We start from the raw sequence: 19816 nt of genomic DNA, 5'->3' as shown, positions 1-19816 counted from the left end.
TATTTGCCTTTTGTAAAACCCCCAAGGTCACTTCTTCCACTCCAGAACCTCCTTGGTTACTGAAAGTGCCATTGCTATCCGAGCGCTATTTAAACCACCAAATCAACACCCGAAATAAAAGACACTGACACCTACCACTCGCTATTTAAATCCCACAATGAACCCCCAATCTGTTATGGACTAGGCCATACCCTTGAAACATTTTTAAACAGGTAGCCCAGACTGTAACTTTGCTATTTGTTTAGCTAGGTGTATAGTGGATGTTGGATGCTGCCTGAATTGCTGTGCTCTTCCAGCACCACTGATCCAGAATCTGGTTTTCAGCATCTGCAGTTATTGTTTTTACCTCGTATAGTGGATGTTCCCAGTGTAAGTTAACTGGGTCAACTGCCAATTTTTAAACAAATAAAATTTATTTACAAAATTACAGAATGAAACACAAAGAACAGAAAATAGAATACCAGATAACTTATCGTATCCAAACCTGACTTAATAATGCTGTTCCAAACCTACATGCAACAGTCCCAATACATACATCCCTCAGCACAGAAGGTAAAATCAAACAAAGGCTTACAGTTTGCAAGGAGAGAGAGAGAAATCCAGCAGCTTTTCACACATCTCCTGCTGTAACTGAACCAAAACACCTCAGCTACCAGGACTGGTGATACAAGTTATTTCTAAGACATGATAGAATTTCGCCTAGGGTGTCAACTGTTTAGGGATAAACAAAATGGGCCCCAATAAACCATTCATCTCTGTATCAACTCTGTACCGTTTCGGAGCCTGGGCTGTTTTTGACCTCTCTGAGAACAATCAAGGACACAGTAACTTGGAGAAAAAGGAACAGCTTTTGAGAAAAAGACCAGTTTTGTGACTACTGAAAGCTGTCTGATAAATAATTTATTGTCTGAAGAATATAATATACTTAGAATTTGAAGTTGAGAAACAAGGTTGATTTGAATTCAGCGAATTATCAACATAGTAAAGGAGGAACTGTTGAAAATAAATCAAACAATGAAATGATTTGAACTGAACAGCATTGAGATGAAAACTAGAGTGCATGGAACTTGAGGCTTAGTAGGATAGGATACTTTGGTGTAATATGTTTTATATATTCTATTGTTTATCCAATAAATCCATAAGATACTATTTACTATATCTCTTTGTGTTGTAAAACATAGCAATTATAAACTGTAAGCTGCCCTTATAAACATATTTTCTGTGCATTTTTTCTTACAGATATTGAAACCAACACCCATGAAGTTTGATGTTAAAACACTAAGTGTTCCAGCTTATTCAGGTAACTGTTAATAGAAATTTGATAGAAATATGAAGAAAGGAGAAAATAAGGTTGGAGTAGAGATAGAATCACGTAATTTTAGTACGGTAGAGAAAGTGAGGTTTGAAACTTAGCTCAGGTTGATTAGCAGTTTTTGGATTATATCTTCAACCTGAGTGAGTTGGTGGGGATGATGGAGTGATATTAATGACAAAGGAATAGAAGTTAATAACTCCAGAAAATTATTTGTTTAGCTAGTTTAATTGAGAACTTCTACCTCAGTCCATAACTTAATATTGAACAGAGAGTCTGGCTTCCTGGAAGCTGTGGAAATGAGGCAAATGGTGGAGTATGTTGGGGCGGCATGATTGTTCAGTGGTTAGCACTACTGCCTCGTAGCACTGGGTACCCAGATTGGATTCTATTCTCGGTGACTGTCTTTGGAGTTTGCACATTCTCATTATATCTGCGTGAGTTTCCTCTGGGTGTTCTGGTTTCTTTCCGCAGTCCAAAGATATGCAGGTTAGGTTGATTGGCAATGGGAAATTGCCCATAGTGTCCAGAGATGTGCAGGCTAGATATAGTAGCATTGGGAAATGCAGGATTACAGGGATCGGGAGGGGACGTGTTGGATAGGGATGCTCTTCCGCAAGTCAGTGTTAACTGGCTGGGCCAAATAGCCTGCTTCCACACTATAGGGATTCTGTGGTTCTATATAGAGATAAGTGCACTTGATTTGGTTTTCATGGGAATAGTTACCAGAACAAAGATTGGCCAGATGCCCATCCATCCCCATCTTCTTTAAATTGTGTAATGGAATTTTGTTGAGCCATTATTAGAAGAAAATGACGGAGTCTATGTTTCAAATCTAATCTGAAGGATTGCTCCTTCAATATAGAACTCCCTGCAACATGTCTTGAATTATTACTTGAAACTGAAAGCTTCTGATTTGTAAGTTAGTATACTTCACCTTGACTTAAGCTAATGTTATTGGGAGCTATTAGCCAACTAACCTGGCCATTTCTTATTGATCGCTGCCTATCAATATTCATTACTTCTTTCCCCTATGGTGTCCTTTCCCTATTTCAATTAGGCACAAAAATAACTCGATGTGAGAGAAAATAGAACTTATTTGCCACATAAGTGCTTTCAGTTCTTGGCTCAGACTACAATTATTGAATAAGCAAACTTGCAGAAAATACCCCTAAAGCTAGTTATTAAATAATCGGCTTTACAATTCCCCTTTGTGTTGATTTGCCTACAAAAAGTGAATCAAAATACTTCGGTGATGTTTCTTATTGGGGAAGGACATGCTACTTTAGCAAGCTGTGAGCTGTCACTTTTCAAATAAAGAAAACCTTTGCTCTAGTCAAATTATGTATTCCTAAATTTGCTGTATTGTCCTTCCCAGCAGATGTGCTGATTACATTTTATTCATATTTGTTTCCCTCTGACACCATCTAAAGGTATGATCACTATTTTTATGTCTGGGAAGTATGGATAAAATGATTTGGAATTCTTATTACTGCTCAATGACAATTTTATATGAATAAGGTAAACATCTGCCATATTTAGATGGCTGCGGCACATTTTTGGATCCTGAGATTTCCGAAGAGCAATTGGTATGTGTTCCACAAAATACCAAATAGAAAAGGACAGACAATGAACAGCTATTTTTCTTCGCTACCAGTTTTTTAAATACTTTTTCATCAACCTATTCAGGGATATTATTACACACCTGTGGTGCAGGTGAGGCATCAAACTGGGCCTCTTGGCTCAGGGGTAGGACACTACCACTGCACCACAAGAGTCCTAAAGAATAACTCTTCAACGATTTGAGCAATTGAGTGCTTACCTGTCGGTTGGTTTTATTAACTTCACAGCGTTTTGCGTTTTTCCTTGCTGATGATGCTTTAATAGTTAAAGAATGTGTTAGGGCTGTCTAAGCAAACCATTACACTGTAAAGTTTAAAAAAAAAAGTGTAATTGTGGTTTGATAAATTGCAGCGGAGAAACTGGTATCCCTAAAGGGACAGGACTGGAACAATTACATACAGCACCTGTGCTCATTGATTGAAGCTGGAGAGAAGACGTCAGGGGCTCCAAGAGCTAAGTTGAACTTGATATGCTATCTCTGTTCAGTGGCCAGTCACAAAGAAGCTGCTACAAGACTAATCGACTCACGACTGGTAAGTGACGAATCTTCAGTGTTCAATAGCTGACTGCAGAGACCAAGCATTCCATTAGCATGTAAGATGAATTCTTAGAATGATGACATAATTTTCTATTTATGACCACTGTATATATAATATATATATATTATGACCCAGTCATGGTATGACTTGATTTTGTTTGAAAGTGGGACAAAACAGTCTTTCTGTATTGCTGGCATTTTGACATTTTAAATCCACTGCATATCTAAAGGCTTATTGCAAAAACTTTGGCTGTTTAGCTGTGGGAGTAGTTGAAAGCAGCATAGTCCTTCTTCCAGTCTCTAGTCCAATGATCAGATTGGAAGGTGTTACTTACTTCGCACTTGAAGATAGTAACCTGATATAGGAATAGCATCATAGACTCATACAGCATAAAAACAGGCCCTTTGCCTCAACTAGTCAATGCTGACCAGGCTTCCTAAATTTAACTACATCCATTGCCTGTGTTTGACCCATATGCCTCTAAATCTTTCCTATCCGTGTAGCTGTCCAGATGTCTTTTCAATGTTGTAATTGTACCCACCTCTAACACTTCCCTCTGGCAATTCACTCCATGTATGCACCACCCTCTGTGTGGAAGAAGTTGCCCATCAGGTCCCTTTTAAATCTCTCCCCTCTCACCTTAAACCTATGCCTGTTAGTTTTGGACTCTCCTATCCTGGCGAAAGGATCCTGGCTATTCACCTTTCCTATGCCCCTCATAATTTTATAAAACCTCTATATGGGCTCATCCTCAGCCTCCTATACTCCATGGGAAAATGTCTCAGCCTATCCACCCACTCCTTATAACTCAAGCCTTCCGGTCTCATAAGCATCCTTGGAATTTTCTTTGCGCCCTTTCCAGTTTAGTAACATCTTTCCTATTTGCAGAGTGGCCAGAAATGTACTCAATACTGGAAATGTGGCCTTATTGATGTATTGTACAATTGTAAGATGATGTTCCAACTCCTGTACTCAATGCTCTGACCGATAAATGCAAACACGCCAAATACCTTCTTCACCACCTTGTCTACCTGTGATGCTACTTTCATGGAACTATGTCCTTGCACCCATCAGTCTCTTTTTTGACAACACTCCCCAGGGCCCTACTATTAACTGTGTAAGTCCTGCCTTGATTTGTCTGACAAAATTGCAACACTTTGTATTAATCTAAATTAAACTCCATCTGCCATTCCTCGGCCCCTGGCCCAAGTTGATCAAGAGTCAAAATTAGAGTGGCGCTGGAAAAGCACAGCAGGTCAGGCAGCATACGAGGAGCAGGAAAATTGTGTTTCGGGCAAAAGCCCTTCATCAGGAATGAGTTCAGGATGAAGGGCTTTTGCCCAAAACGTCAATTTTCCTGTTGCTCGGATACTGCCTGATCTGTGCTTTTTCAGCACCAATCTAATCTCGACTCTAATCTCCAGCATCTGCAGTACTCGCGTCCGCCCAGTTGATCAAGATGCTGTTGTATTCTTAGATAACACGGGGTGGCACTGTGGCTCAGTGGATAGCACTGCTGCCTGACAGCGCCAGGGACCCTGGTTCGATTCCTACCTCGGGCAACTGTCTGTGTGAAGTTTGCATATTTTCCCCGTGTCTACGTGGGTTTCCTCTAGGTTCTCTGGTTTCCTCCTACAATCCAAAGATGTGCAGGTCAGGTGAATTGCCCATTAGTCAGGGATAAATATAGGGTAGGGGAATGGGCCTGGCTGGGTTACTGTTCAGAGGGTTGGTGTGAACTTGTTGGGCCGAACGGCCTGTTTCCATACTGTAGGGGATCTAATCTAATCTAATCTAATCATTACATCCTTCACTGTTCATTATATCACCAATGTTGATGTCATCTGCAAACATACTAACTATGTCTCCTATGTTTTCAACCAAATCATTTTATATAAATGATGAACAGCAGTGGACCCAGTACTGATCCTTGTGGTACACTGCTGGTCACAGGCCTCCACTATGAACAACAACCTTTGACCACCACCCTCTGTCTCCTACTGTCAAACCAATTTGTATCCAATTGGCTAGCTCTCCCTGCATTCCATTTGATCTAACCTTACGAACCAATTAATCCCTCAAATTTGTGTGACACGATTTACCATGCAAAAAGCTATGAGGACTATCATTCATCAGTCATTGCATTTCCAAATGCATGTAGATCCTGTCTCTCAGAATCCCCTCCAACAACTGACGTTAGGCTCACCAGTTTGTAGTTTCCAGGCTTTTCTTTGTAGCCTTTCTTAAATAATGGCATAACATTAGCCACCCTTCAGCTTCTGGCACCTCACTCATGGCTGTCAATGATACAAGCATCTCTGTTAGGGGCCCTGTAACCTTTTCCCTTAGCTTCCTGGGCGGCATGGTGGCTCAGTGGTTAGCATTGCTGCCTCACAGAAACAGGGTCCCAAGTTCGATTCCAGCCTCTGGCAACTGCCTGTGTGGAGTTTGCACATTCTCCCGGTGTCTCTGAGTTTCCTCCGGGTGCTCCGGTTTCCTCCCTTAATCCAAAGATATGCAGGCCAGGTGAATTGGCCATGCTAAATTGCCCATAGTGTTAGGTGCATTAGTCAGAGGGAAATGGGTCTGGGTGGGTTACTCTTCGGAGGGTCGGTGTGGACTGGTTGGACCAAAGGGCCTGTTTCTATTTTTTTTCCACAAAGTGCACGAATCTTTATTCAAATTCCACCACCAGGAGGATAGGAAAACACCCGGGTGGCCAGTGACAACACTGCCCTTCACATCAAAGGGCAGTGTTGTGCGATCAAAACAGTGAAGGGGAGGGTCGGGACTAAATCAAAATAGAGTTGGAGGGAGAAATGATGCACTGCACTCCCTGCGGCGCCCACCTCTCTGAACAACTCCAGGGTGTTGGTCGACACCGCGTGCTCCTTCTCCAAGGACACCCGGGCTCTAATGTAACCGCGGAAGAGGGGCAGGCAGTCGAGGGCCTGTTTCTACATTGTAGGGAATCTAATCTAATCTAATCTAATCACATCACAATATTTTGGGATGACTTTGATCAGGTCCTGGAGATTTGTGTTTTAAGACCTCCAGCACTTTTCCTCTTTGGCAATGTGGACTCTTTTCAAGATGTCACTATTTATTTCCCTGCATTACCTAGCTTCCATGTCTTTCTGTACAATAAATACTGATAAGAAATATTCATTTAGGATCTCAGCGATCTCCTGTGTTTCCACACATAGATGACCTCGTTAACCTTTAAGCCATCCTATTGTCTCCCTAATTACTCTTTTGCTTTTAATATACTTTTAGAATCTCTTTGGATTCTCCTTTACCTTATCTGCCAAAGCTATCTCATGTCCCCTTGTTCCCCTCCTGATTTCCTTCCTAAATGTACTTCTCACCCTCTGTACTCCTCAAGGGATTTACTTGATCCCAGATGCCTATACCTGACATACGCCTCCTTGTTTCTCTTGAACAGAGCCTCAATATCTCTAGTCATGCAATGTTCCCAATCCTGCCAACCTTGCCCTTTGCACTAACAGGAGCATGCTGGCACTAAACTCTCGTTATCTTGCTTTTGAAAGCCTCCCACTTACCAGACATCCCTTTACCCAAAAACAGTCTCCTCCAATTAACTTTTGAAAGTTCCTCTCTTATACTATTAAAATTGGCCTTGCCCCAGTTTGGAATTTTAACTTCTGGATCAAACCTATCCTTTTCCATATCTATTTTAAAACTAATAGCATTATGGTTGCTTGTCTCAAAGTGCTCCCTGACTACTACATCAGTCACTTGTCCTGTCTAATTTCCCAACATGAGGTCAAGTTTTGCCCCTTCTCTAATATAGCCATCTACATTCCTCACCATCCAAACCTTTAACACAATGGCAGTCCAAGTCTATATTTTGAAAGTAAAAATCCCTTACTGTCACAATCTTTTCTTCCAGTTATCTCACAGCAATCTGCAATCTCCCTTCATATTTGCTTCTTAATTTCTTGCTGACTAATGGAGTGGTTTATAGTATCCTATCAAAGTGATCACCTCCTTCTTATTTCTCACTTTCACCTATATAGCTTCACGATCCCTCAAGAATATCCTCTCTAATTACTGCCACAGTTTTTTCCTTAATCAAAAATGCCTCACCCCATCCTCTCTTGCCTCTCCTTCTATCCTCCTATAGCATCTGTACCCCAGAATATCGAGGTGCCATTCCTGTCCCTCCTTCAGCCATGATTTTGTAATCGCTATGATATTCCAGTCCTATGTACATAATCATACCTGAGTATGTTTGCCTTATCTGTCAGGTTTCTTGCACTGAAATAAATGCATTTTTATTGATCAGTCTTCACTGCCATGCTCTTGCTTGCCCAGTTTAACTTGCTCTCTTTAACTGTTATATTTGCCTCAACATTTTCTTTTGTCTCACTACATTTAGGATCCCACCCCTCTGCCAAACTAGTTTAAACCATTCCAAGTAGTTCTAGTAAATCTCCCCACCAGGACATTGGTTTCCCCTCCAGTTCAGGTGCAACTTGTCCCTCTTGTACTGGTCACCTCTGCTCCAGAACAGATCCCTATGATCCAAAAATCTGAATCCCTGTTCCCTACACCCGCTGTTCAGCCATGCATGTATCTGCCCTAGCCTCTTATTCCTGCTCTAACTAGCACACAACACCAGGATTAATGCAGAGATTACTACCCTTGAAGACTTTCTCCTTAACATCCTGCCTAACTCCCTATATTCACTCTGCCCTTTTTCTGCCAATGTCATTGGTATCAATGTGGACAATGACCTCTGGCTGTTCATGCTCTCCTTTGAGAATTTGCTGCAACTGCTCCGAGATGTCCTTGATCCTGGCATCAGGGAGGCAACACACCATCCTGGAATCTTGCTCACAGCCGCAGAAGTGCCTGTCTGTGCCCTGGCTAGAGAGTCCCCTATCACAATTGCTCACTTGGACTTTGCCATACACTGTTTAACAGTCGTGCCAAGGAATTGGCTGTTGCTAATTTTCCCTGCAAGGCTGTCCTCCCCAAAAGGATCTGAAATTGTATACTTGTTTGAGAGGGGGCTAGCCACAGGAGACACCTGTACTACTTGCCTACATCTCCTAGCAGTCAACCATCTATCGACTGAAATGCACTGTGACCAACTACCTGAACCTATTATCTTTCACACTCTCTGCCTCATGTGTCTTCAGTGTGTTCAGCTGTCGCTCCAACTGATCCATGCAGTTTGAGAGGATGAAATTTGTGCATTAATTTCTACTACAGACCTGATTTTTTTTTTCTTTCTTCATGGGGTGTGGATGTTGTTGACAAGACCAGCATTTGTTGTCCATCTGGTGAAGATAGTGGAGAGCCATTGCCTTGAACAACTGTGGTCCATCAGCTGCAAATATATTCTCACTACTGCTAGGAAGGGAGTTCCAGGATTTTGATCTCATGATTGTGAAGCATCAATGCACAACATATTTTGAAGTTAGTTCCCATGCACCCGTTGCCTTTATCCTTCCAGGTGATGGAGGTTGTGAGTTTGGAAGGTGCTATCTGAGGATTGCTGATGAGTTGCTGCAGTACATCTTGTGCATGGTACACAGTGCTGCCACTGTGTGCTGGTTGTGAAAGGAGTAAATGTTTAAGTTGATGTTTGGGGTGCAGATCAAGCAGCCTGCATTGCTCTGAGCGATTCTGAGTTGCTTGCATGTGGCTGGAGAGATGGTGGGTACCATTTATGTTTATTGAGTCTACAGATGTATTTGTTTATAAACACAGGGTCAGGAGGGACAGTTAATGATCAATTGTTCCTTTGAGCCTGTGATGTACAGTTATTGCACGACATATGCACTCCATAACCCCAGTCCATCTCCTTTCTATCAGTCCACAACGCAATTTCTGGGTGAGGTGGAAAAAAGCCATTTAAAAAAAACACCCATGAAGATCTGGAATGTTTGTAGGTGTACGTACTTTTATTTTACTGACTGTAAGTTAATCCATTATAGAATCTTTATTGGGCATTTTTTGATTGAACAATAATCCCATAATTGGTTATTAAGAAATCTGGTTGATGGATCCTTTTAATATTAAAATCTGATATACGAACAGAAAGATTGAGGGGTTCAGGTACATAGTTCTTTGTAAGCGGTGTCAAAGGTAGACAGGGTGGTAAAGAAGGCTTTTGGAATGCTTGCCTTCATTGCTCAGACCATTGAGTGTAGGAGTTGGGAACATCATGTGGTCATACAGGGGGTTGGTGAGGCTACGTTTGGAGTAGTGTGTCTAGTTCTAGTCGCCCAGCTACAGGAAGGATATTATTAAATTGAAGAAGGTGTAGAAAAGACTTTTGAGGATGTTTCCAGGACTGGAGGTTTTGAGTTATAAGGAGAGACTGGTTAGGTTGGAATGTTTTTCTCTGAAGCATAGGAAATTAGGAGGTGACCTTATAGAAGTTTATAAAATTATGAGTGGTATAGCTAAGATGAATAACAAATGTTTTTGTCCTAAGTTAGAGGAGTTCAAAACTAGAAGGCATATTTTTAAGGTGAGAGGATTAAAAGTGACCTGACGGGCAAACTTTTCACTCAGAGGGTGATTCGCAGGTATACTTAACTGGAAATGGTAGATGCAGTTTTAACAGTTAAAAGACATTTAGATAATTACACAAATAGGAAAGGTTTAGAGGGAAATGGGCCAAATGCAGATAAACGGAGACTAGTTTAGCTTGGGAAACTTGGTCGGTATGGGCGAATTGGACCAAAAGGTCTCTTTCTGTGCTGTATGATTCTGTATATGGGGATGAGACCTTCCTCTCTAATCCATGAAGGCCATTGTAAAAGTTTCAACAATTTTATTCTTCTAGTGTCCTCCAAGTATCATTCCTTGGCCTCTGCTACTTCACATCTACACATCTGTCACCCCTTGGCAACTTCATCCAAAGATGCAATGACAGACCCTGAATGTACACTGACAACACCCAGCTCTACCTCATTACTATCTTTGTTGACGCCTTCACTGCCTCTAATTTGTCATTTTTCGTCTTACTGTCATTACTAACTAAGCAGAAGTTTACACCAGCTAAACATTGGAGAATCTGAAGCTATTGCCTTTGACTCAGTCACCATGTCCTTTCCCTTGTACCTGACATGATTCTATCCTTGGTGTAAGGGCTGCCTATATTTGAAAGATACAAAATGGCTGACAAGGGATAAACAGAATCAAACAGCCTACTCCAGCAAAATGGTGGATGGGGCGTGAAACCGCAAGGAAAAGAGCGAGGTGGAATGCTTCGGGAGCGAATGTGCAAGGAAAAGCATGAGGTGGAGTGCCTCGGAAGTGTAAGGAAAAGATTTATAAAATGTTGGAAATCTGTGGGTAAAAAAATAACGCTGATTAGAAGCAGCGGATTGCCTCAGACATCATCGGGAGGGAATCCGGGGAAATGGCAAGAAGTGATGGAAAGGATAAGATCTGCTGGGGTCCCTATAATTCTATTCTGCAGACTGTTTTTGAGAATAAATTAAGGTATTAATTCCAGACTTGGAAAGATACAGAAAGGGTTCATCATTCTTGCGGCTCTGTTTAAGCAGAACGAAAAAAGGATAGAAACAAGCTAAAACAGCTGCAATGTTCACAAGGGAGAGAGGGAGACAGCTTTCTGTGCTAGTTCACTCAACCTTGTAGAAGGGTTAACTCTTTGTGGTCTGGTTTGAATGCACCTTTGTTGGTTGGTTGCTAAATGTTGTCTTGTGCAATTTGTGTATTTTTGTTCCCTGGAGCTTGAGATCTGGGTATCCTTTGACGTTCGTTTACATTTTGGGAATCTATGGTGATGTAAAAGTGTGGTATGCCTCTATAAATGTGGGACATGCATAGTTACTGTAATGTCCTTTTAAGAAACTATCAATGGGTGTGTCAAGCAGAAATCTGCAACGGAATGTTGATTTAAATTTTTGGTTTGTAAAGTTTGGTAAAAAAATTTACTTTTGGAATTTGCCCTGGATATGTTTGGAATTGGGATAAATTTTAATTCCAGAAATTATCATATTTGGAATTGCACTTTTTCGCCAGTGAACTTCCAAATACCATTTTAACACGAGTGAATCTTAAATTCCGGATTATAAGATTTGCTCATTATAAGTGTACTTTGGTGTGAAAGTATGCAAATAATAGAAAATTTGGAATCTTGGAAATGTAATTCTCTGAACAAAATTCTGATGGTGTGTTCTAAAATCTGCAAAAACTGATAGAGGAATTAGAAAAGGCAACGAAGGTAGGCTTTTTCTTAAAGCATTACTCTTTAAGGAGGAGGAGATAAGGATGATGGAATTAATAATTAACCCATTCTGCTTGATGAGAAATGTTTGGAGGTTTTTTATTTGTCAGCATTGGAGAAGTACTGTGGAAACATTAGAAGTATTAAGTATTAGAAATTCCAATGTATAAAAATTGTTAGTAACATTGAGAGAATAAAACAGAACTTTGAATTTGGACAAATTTACATAGAGATATCTAGAATGAGTTATGAACTAACTTTTTTAAAAATGAGACATCTCTGAGAAAGAACAAACTATGTTTTGTTTGAATCAAACAGAAATATTTGACTTCTATTTTAAAATATTACAAGATTGTACTCCATGAACTGTGAATCTCTCCAGATTTCTGGAACTGGACAGGTGATAATAATTCAATTGCAATATTGGAAATGAGAAAAGAATTCATTTACTGTTGTAGGGATAAGACAAGTCCTCGGACTTTTTAACTATTGCAGGAACTTTGTCAAAAATTACGGCGAACTAGCCGAACCCCTGCAAAACCTTAGCAAAGGAGGGTGGGTTAGCTCAGAGAAAATTGAATGGTGATTTGAGCAAGAGATGGCCTTTGTTTAAATCAAGTAGACACTGGCCTCCGCACCAGCACTAGGACTCCCTGACCTGAAAAAGCCCTTTCACCTCTTTTGCAATGAAAGCCAAGGGCAGTCATCCTGCAGTAGTGTTACAGACACAGAGACAAGCTCTAGCTTGTGGGATACTCTTCAGATAAAACGGATCCAGTCATGATGGGCCTACACTTGAGTGTCTGGCCATCCCATGTGCTACATGGGCACTAATGACATCCTCCCAGTTGACACAATTAGGGAAATTGGTATTTTAATCCCCACATAGAATCGTCCATCAATTAGAAGCTGACAAACTGAGAGGTGTTACAGATGGCTGGCGAACCAAATCTGAATTCGCACTATTGCCAGGAGACAAGCATTTGAAAATGATTAAAGATAATAGGGAGAACCCAGCAAGCTATGTGAATCAGGAAGAACAGACACATGATTGTATCCCCTCATGGAGCAGGAAGAGGAGAAACAGGCTCATGTTAAGGAAGAGCCATTAGTGGGGCCAGATGTGAAATGTATGTTTGGAGTTAGAGCATGGAAGTATTATATCCAGGTGAGGCTGAATGGGGCGAGCCGTAGTTAATTTGAAAGGGGAACATTTGGCAGGAAATAGGATAGAAGGATGTCCCTCTGCCCAGGTCGTCAAACTAAAAGTACTTACTGCTGCTCTGCAGTTAGGAAAAGGACAAAGGATTAACATCTAGACAGACAGTGGATATGCTTTTGGTGTGGTCCTTGACTACATGATGTCATGGACAAGATGAGGTTATGTTACCTCGGGTGGTAGTATAATTCAACATGAGACCCTAGTCAAGGACCTAATAGCTGCAGCAATCGAGCTGAAGGAGGCCGCAGTCAATAAAGTAAAAACACACCAATTCAGGCACAGAGCGAGAAGTAACGAGTATGCAGCAAAAGCAATGCTAGAACAGAAAGTGATAACGATAGCAGCTGTGAGGCATCAAGAAGCCAAAGATGATGAATGGAACCCTTTAGGTTTACAAGAAGCAGCTAGCTCACAGGAAAAAGTGGAATGGATTAAAGATGGGGCAGTATTAGTAGCCGATGATATTTAAAGGAAGGTAAGGTGGTGGCTTCCACATTTTCCAACAGACCCTATGTAGTGCTTACCATGGATTAGAAAACGCAGGGAGGGTTAAAATTATACAGCTAATATCTAATGCTGCATGTGGAAAGGAATGGGAAGAGACATAACAAAATTTTGGCAGAGATGCTCTGCGTGTACAAAGACAGAACCAGGACAGGAAATTAAAATCAAAATGAGCCATCAGCCACATCCACTTGGACTGTAAGAACACATCGAATGGACTTTATAGGACCACGCCCACAAAGTCAAAAAAAGAAATTCTGTCTGGTCATTGTTGACCAGTTTATTAGATGGGTAGAAGCTTTCCACACAAACGGTTTAGTATGTTTTCCTTTATTGGTCAGAGTATTGAGTACAGGGGTTAGGAGGTCATTAGTTAGGCCACTGTTGGAATATTACATGCAATTCTGGTCTCCTTCTTATCGGAAAGATGTTGTGAAACTTGAAAGGGTCAGAAAAGATTTACAAGAATGTTGCCAGGGTTGGAGGATTTGAACTATCGGGAGAGGCTGAATAGGCTGGGGCTGTTTTCCCTGGAGCATCGGAGGCTGAGGGGTGACCTTATAGAGGTTTACAAAATCATGAGGGGCATGGATAGGATAAATAGACACAGTCTTTTTCCTGGGGTGGGGGAGTCCAGAACTAGAGGGCATAGGTTTAGGATGAGAGTGGAAAGATATAAAAGAGATCTAAGGGGAAACTTTTTCATGCAGAGGGTGGTACGTGTATATGGAATGAGCTGCCAAAGGAAGTGGTGGAGGCTGGTACAATTGCAATATTTAAGAGGCATTTGGATGGGTATATGAATAGGAAGGGCTTGGAGGGATATGGGCCGGGTGCTGGCACGTGGGACTGGATTTGGTTGGGTTATCTAGTCGGCATGGACGGGTCGGACCAAAGGGTCTGTTTGCGTGCTGTACAGCTCTATGACTGTACTGCAACCTCGGTTGCAAAAATATAGCCAGCTCTTACACTTGGCATTTGAACCACATTGCTGACAATCTTGGTCTCAAAGCTGACATAAAGATTTTTTTCCAACCATATATCTGATTCAACACCAAAACAGTCACTTTAACATCCAAAATGTTACCCAACTTCACCCCTGCTCAGCTCATCTGTTTCTGGAACCTTCATCCATGATTGTTTTTCTTAACTTTGCTTCGCTCCCCTTTTTCCTTAAAGATTCTTCTTATATCTGACCAGGTTTTTAGTCACCTGTCCTCATATATGCAACTCTATGTCAGATTTATTTGATTTAATTTGAAACTCCTTTAATGTAACTTGCAATCTTGTCGTCCTTTAAAGTACTATAAAAATGCAAGTTCATTATATGAATGTTTTTGTGTGTTCTGGTTTTGTTAGCTTTTTTGTGCTTCATATTTATGTTTCATCCCAAATAAAAGAATTTCCAAAAGATGTACAAGAAAGAAAAAGTTAATTACTTTTTAATTTGTTCCTTTAGCCTTCACAACTGTATCTATTGTTTGAAGAGAATATGCAGCAATGCTGTACTGTCCTTTAAACAAGCTTCTAAGCCTACGTCAGTCTGGCAGGTGCTGTGTTTGCTGTTTGTTGCAGAAGACCAACAGCTTAGAAAGTGCCAAGTGAACACCACAATCAGATTACTGTAAAGTTGAAGTATGTTAGATCATGTAAACGGATTACTGCAAGTGAAATAATTGCTGATCATGTGCGTTATTGCTGTTGAAGATAGTTACACCTTCCTAATCATTGAGGTTGCAGTTAACTTCGTGCAAGTGCTGCTGCACTGCTGTAAGAGAAGGTGGTTCTGTCAACAACCTGAAATTGTAATACCTCTCTGAACATAAGTTGCGCTTATGAGGCCAAAGTTGATTAAGGAATCAATGTTCTTCTGGTAATTATCAATTAAGATACAGGTAGTTGTCTTATAATGCATGTTCATTAAACACGATTTGTCTGTAACGCAATTTGTGAATTGCCAACCGTTTTTAATAAAGCGAACTTCCATTTGCTGGTACGCAATTCTCATTCCTGAAAATAAGTGTCACTGTGCATGGAGTTCTGGACTCCATGTCAGCATCATGTGATCAGTCGGTTCCTGCACTTTCTTTTGAAGAGCTTCGTTAAAGATATTGTGAAATGTTTGTGCTAGTAGACTTGGAAAAGCATCGTGAAAATGTCTCTACAGCCTGAGGACAAGAAGCTGGGAGCAATCTGTTAATTTAAGAACCAGTACAGGGGCTTAGACTTGGTCAGTCAGCCTCTCAGGGTGGTTAGAGTCAGGAAACTCTGCACATAGTGGGTGAAGGAGAAAAAGGTGAGTGGCACACTGTTACTTTTGGTGCATGTGTGGAGATGTCCTTTGGAGTTGAGTAGGTTGTGCAGAAGAGATTCAGGGTTAGTCAGGGTCAGATGTTCGCAAGGATGAGAATGAGTGGGGAAGATGCTGCAGGAAATGGTGGGTACAGCAGCAGAAGTAAAGTGAATGTGAGATATCAACAAGAAGATGGTGGCACTTCCACTGGCAGAGTGGAGAAGGTGGTTGATTTTCTTCCTGCATTCTGTGCATTCTTGCAGATGGATGAGGCTGCACTGGCTTAGATGGCAACACTGGTCCAGGTTGACGTGGTTCCAATAGAATAGCATCCTATGTTGGCCTGGGAGAAAAAGACATCCTGTCTCTGCATCACCCTATCCCAATCAGCAGCATCTCCTTGTACCTGCCCATAAAGAGAGGCAGCAGTTTTCCATTGCCTGCCACATCCAGGACCAATGTCAGGAACCATGCAGGGCTGGTTCTGCAGCAGACTGATAGCTGTTGCCTGGGTGCACAATACCTTTTTAAAGATGGTGCTGCACCACAGATGCTGGTCAATTCTGGGATATCCAGGAAGTGGTGAGTTGGTTTGGAAATGGCACATGGCATAATGGTGCTAGAATGTGTGAGAGGGGCCCCAAAGAGTAGGATTGATAATAAATCAGGCAGGCTTTGTAAAATAAGATGATAGATGTTTCCAAGCAACATGATGTGAAACCCTCTGTAAAACTTTACAAAACTGACACTTAGAGAAAGAAATTAAGATTCAGCCCTTGAACTGTCAAGGCAGGTTTCATTATGGAATCTGACTTGTCCAGTGTTACCATTGGATGGGATTAGAAGACTGGCTAGAATGTAGTGCAACCAGTAGGTATAGATGTCAATCAAGAGTAATCATTTGACGATTCTGATGAATTGTACTATACAGTACCATATAACAGGTCAGTTATAACTGGTCAAAAGTTGTTTAGACTGTGCTATCATTTGTGTTAGGCTAACTATAATTTTTGTTTTGATTTTTACTGGTATTTTTGGTGGTTTGCCCCAACCATGTTTATCTCATAGGCCCTATTATTTCTATTGCATGACTTGCTATAACATCACATGGGAATGCAACTACAGCATTATAGGAGAACTACGTGTAATTACATTACCATTTTTATGCAGATTTTGGCAGATTGTATATCATGTTGCTCTCTCTTGTTTTAAATATCTATTAGATGTAGGCATTGCTGGTTAGGTCAACATTTATTGCCCATCCTAATTGTTTTTAAGAAAATGATAGCAAGCTACTTGAACCACTGCACTTCAAAGGAGTTAGGTACACCAGCAGTGCTGTTTGGAAGGGAGTTTAAACATTTTGATCCAGTGACAGTGAAAGAACAGCAATATAGTTCAAGTCAGGATGGAGTGCAATTTAGGATCCCCACCCCTCTGCCAAACTAGTTTAAACCATTCCAAGTAGTTCTAGTAAATCTCCCGACCAGGACATTGGTTCCCCTCCAATTTAGTATGATAATCTGCAGGTGTAGGTGTTCTTGTGCACAGAGTCATAGTCATAGAGATGTACAGCAACCCAAACTAGTCCCACCTGCCAGCACCTGGCTCATATTCCTCCAAAACCTTCCTATTCCTATACCCATCCAGATGCTGTTTAAATGTTGCAATTGTACTAGCCTCCACCACTTCCTTTGGCAGCTTATTCCATACACATACCACCTCTGCTTGAAAACGTTGCCCCTTAGGTCTCTTTTATATCTTTTCCCCCTCACCCTAAACCTATGCCCTCTAGTTCTGGACTCCCCCCACCCCCAGGGAAAAGACTTTGTCTGTTTATCCTATCCGTGCATCTGCTGTCCTTGCCATTCTTGGTGTCATGATTGTGGGCTTGGAAGGTGCTGCTGAAGGAACATTAGCAAGTTGCTGCAGTGCATCTTATGGATGGTACACACTGCTGCCCATGTGCATTAGTGGATAAGGGAATGAATGTTGAAGTGTTGGATGAGGTGCCCATCAAGTGGACTACTTTGTCCTAGATGGTATCAAACTTGTTGAGTGTTGTTGGAGTTGCGGTTTCCCAGGCATCTTGTATCCATTCTGGCCCTTAATGATATTGTCTAACACCACATAATCAGTATGTTAACAATGCCCAGCTTTATCTCTCCACCAACCTCTTGACATGCCACGCCACACTGTCTTAAATCATCACACTACATGTCTGTTGTCCAAGATTAAATGAACAGCAGTTTCATGCAGTAGATAGTGGGAAGATCAAAAATATTGTCAATTCCCTTGCAACTGACTACATTCATCTCCCGGGAGAAAGTGAGGTCTGCAGATGCTGGAGATCAGAGCTGAAAATGTGTTGTTGGAAAAGCGCAGCAGGTCAGGCAGCATCCAGGGAACAGGAGAATCGACGTTTCGGGCATAAGCCCTTCTTCAGGACCCGAAACGTCGATTCTCCTGTTCCCTGGATGCTGCCTGACCTGCTACGCTTTTCCAGCAACACATTTTCAGCTACATTCATCTCCCTGGCAATGGTGTGAGACTGAAATAGACTGTTCCCAGCCATTGCAACATATTTGAACCCAAGACCTGTGCTATTACTAAGACTACCTGTTTTCACCTCCAACATTGTCTGACTGTATCTGTACCTCAGTTCATCCATACTTTTATCCACATTAGATGTGAGTATTACATGGCATTCTTGCTTCTCACTTTCTACGATTTGTAAACATAATGTAATGCAAAACCCTTCCTGCCATATCACATTCAAAAAGTTCATCCACTATTGATCTGTATGCGGAACTACATTAGTTTCTGTTCAAAATTATAGAATCCTCATTCTTGTTTTAAATCTTTCCATGAGGATCTTGCTTCTTCACATCTTTACTACTTGGTTCATCTGGAGCCCTCACTGTACTCCTTCACTTCTGGCCTCATTAATTTCCTTGTGTTGCATGACTCCCATCATTGGCAGCTGTGCCACCAGTTGATATGGTTCTAAGATTTGGAAAATCCTCTCAAACATCTATGCCTGTCTGTCCTTCTATAAGAGGCAGGAGGCTGGAAGAGCATAGCAAGCCAGGCAGCATCAGGAGGTGCAGAAGTCGATGTTTTGGATGTATCCCTTCTTCAGGTCTAAGGTGGATGTGGGAGGAGCTGCAAATAAAGGGGGAGGTGGGGGCAGGGTGGTGAAGTAGGAATAGGTGAAGACAGGTAGAGGGTACGACCTGGTTGGTCAATGGGAGGAGTAAATTCGGTTGGTGGCAGGGAGCAAAGGCAGGGAAGGGGAGGGGCTGTGAAGAGAGTCGGGATGGGGAGAGAGGTTATTTGAAATTGGAGAACTCAGTATCGAGTTTTCTGGCCTGTAGAGTGCTCAGGCAGAAGATAAGTTGTTATTTCTCCAATAGGTGCTATGGTTTGTTTTGGCAATGGAGAAAGCCAAGGATATTCATGTCGGAAAGGGAGTAGTTTGGGGAATTGAGATGGGCAGTGACTGGGAGGTCAGGTCTGTACCTGTGGACCCGGCTGCGATGCTCGGTGAGCCGTTCTCTAAGTTTATATTCGGTCTTCCCCCATGTAGAGAAGACCACATCGGGAGCACCTGATGCAGTAAACTAGGTTGGAAGAGAGGCAGGTGAACCTCTGTCTCACCTGAAAGGACTGTTTGGGGCCCTGGCTGGAGGTGAGGGGGGTGGTGTACTGGCAGGTTTTGCATCTTTTCTGGTTGCAGGGGAAGGTACCTGGGCGTTTAATGGCAGGGGGTGTCGTGAACCAACAATTGTTAGAGGGAACAGTCCTTGTGGAAGGCTGAGAGGGGTGGGGAGGGGAAGATGTTCTTGATGATGGGGTCTATTTGGAGTTGGCGCAAGTTTTTGAGGATGATGTGTTGGATGCGGAGACTGATGGCATGGAGGTGAGGACAATGGGGTCTCTGTCTTTAATGTGTTGGGAGGGGATGGTGGTTTAAGAGTGGTAGAACGGGGAATGGAAGTGGTGCCGTGGAGGGCTGTGTGGATGATGGAGGGAGGAAAAGCCTGTTATTCAAAATAGGTGAACATCTGGGATGCTCGCGAGT

At 41.8% G+C, this 19816-nt stretch overlaps 1 protein-coding gene across 4 annotated transcripts in view; it reads left to right on the top strand.

The window, feature by feature from the left end:
- Window positions 1-19816, top strand: part of ulk4 (unc-51 like kinase 4) — a 502471-nt gene that overhangs the window by 62554 nt on the left and 420101 nt on the right. For all 4 annotated transcript variants that reach the window (XM_043719540.2, XM_043719541.2, XM_087978491.1 and 1 more), the window contains 2 exons: window positions 1240-1300; window positions 3287-3468. In XM_043719540.2, the coding sequence (XP_043575475.2) occupies window positions 1240-1300; window positions 3287-3468 (243 nt within the window). The remainder of the gene's footprint in view (window positions 1-1239; window positions 1301-3286; window positions 3469-19816) is intronic.

The sequence above is a fragment of the Chiloscyllium plagiosum genome, unplaced genomic scaffold (genome assembly GCF_037043375.1).
Source record: "Chiloscyllium plagiosum isolate Xiang-an unplaced genomic scaffold, Cpla_swu_hap1 HiC_scaffold_34, whole genome shotgun sequence".
NCBI classification, from domain to species: domain Eukaryota; kingdom Metazoa; phylum Chordata; class Chondrichthyes; order Orectolobiformes; family Hemiscylliidae; genus Chiloscyllium; species Chiloscyllium plagiosum.
Note: the sequence above shows the minus strand (reverse complement) of the source record. Positions and strands in the feature narration are given on the sequence as shown.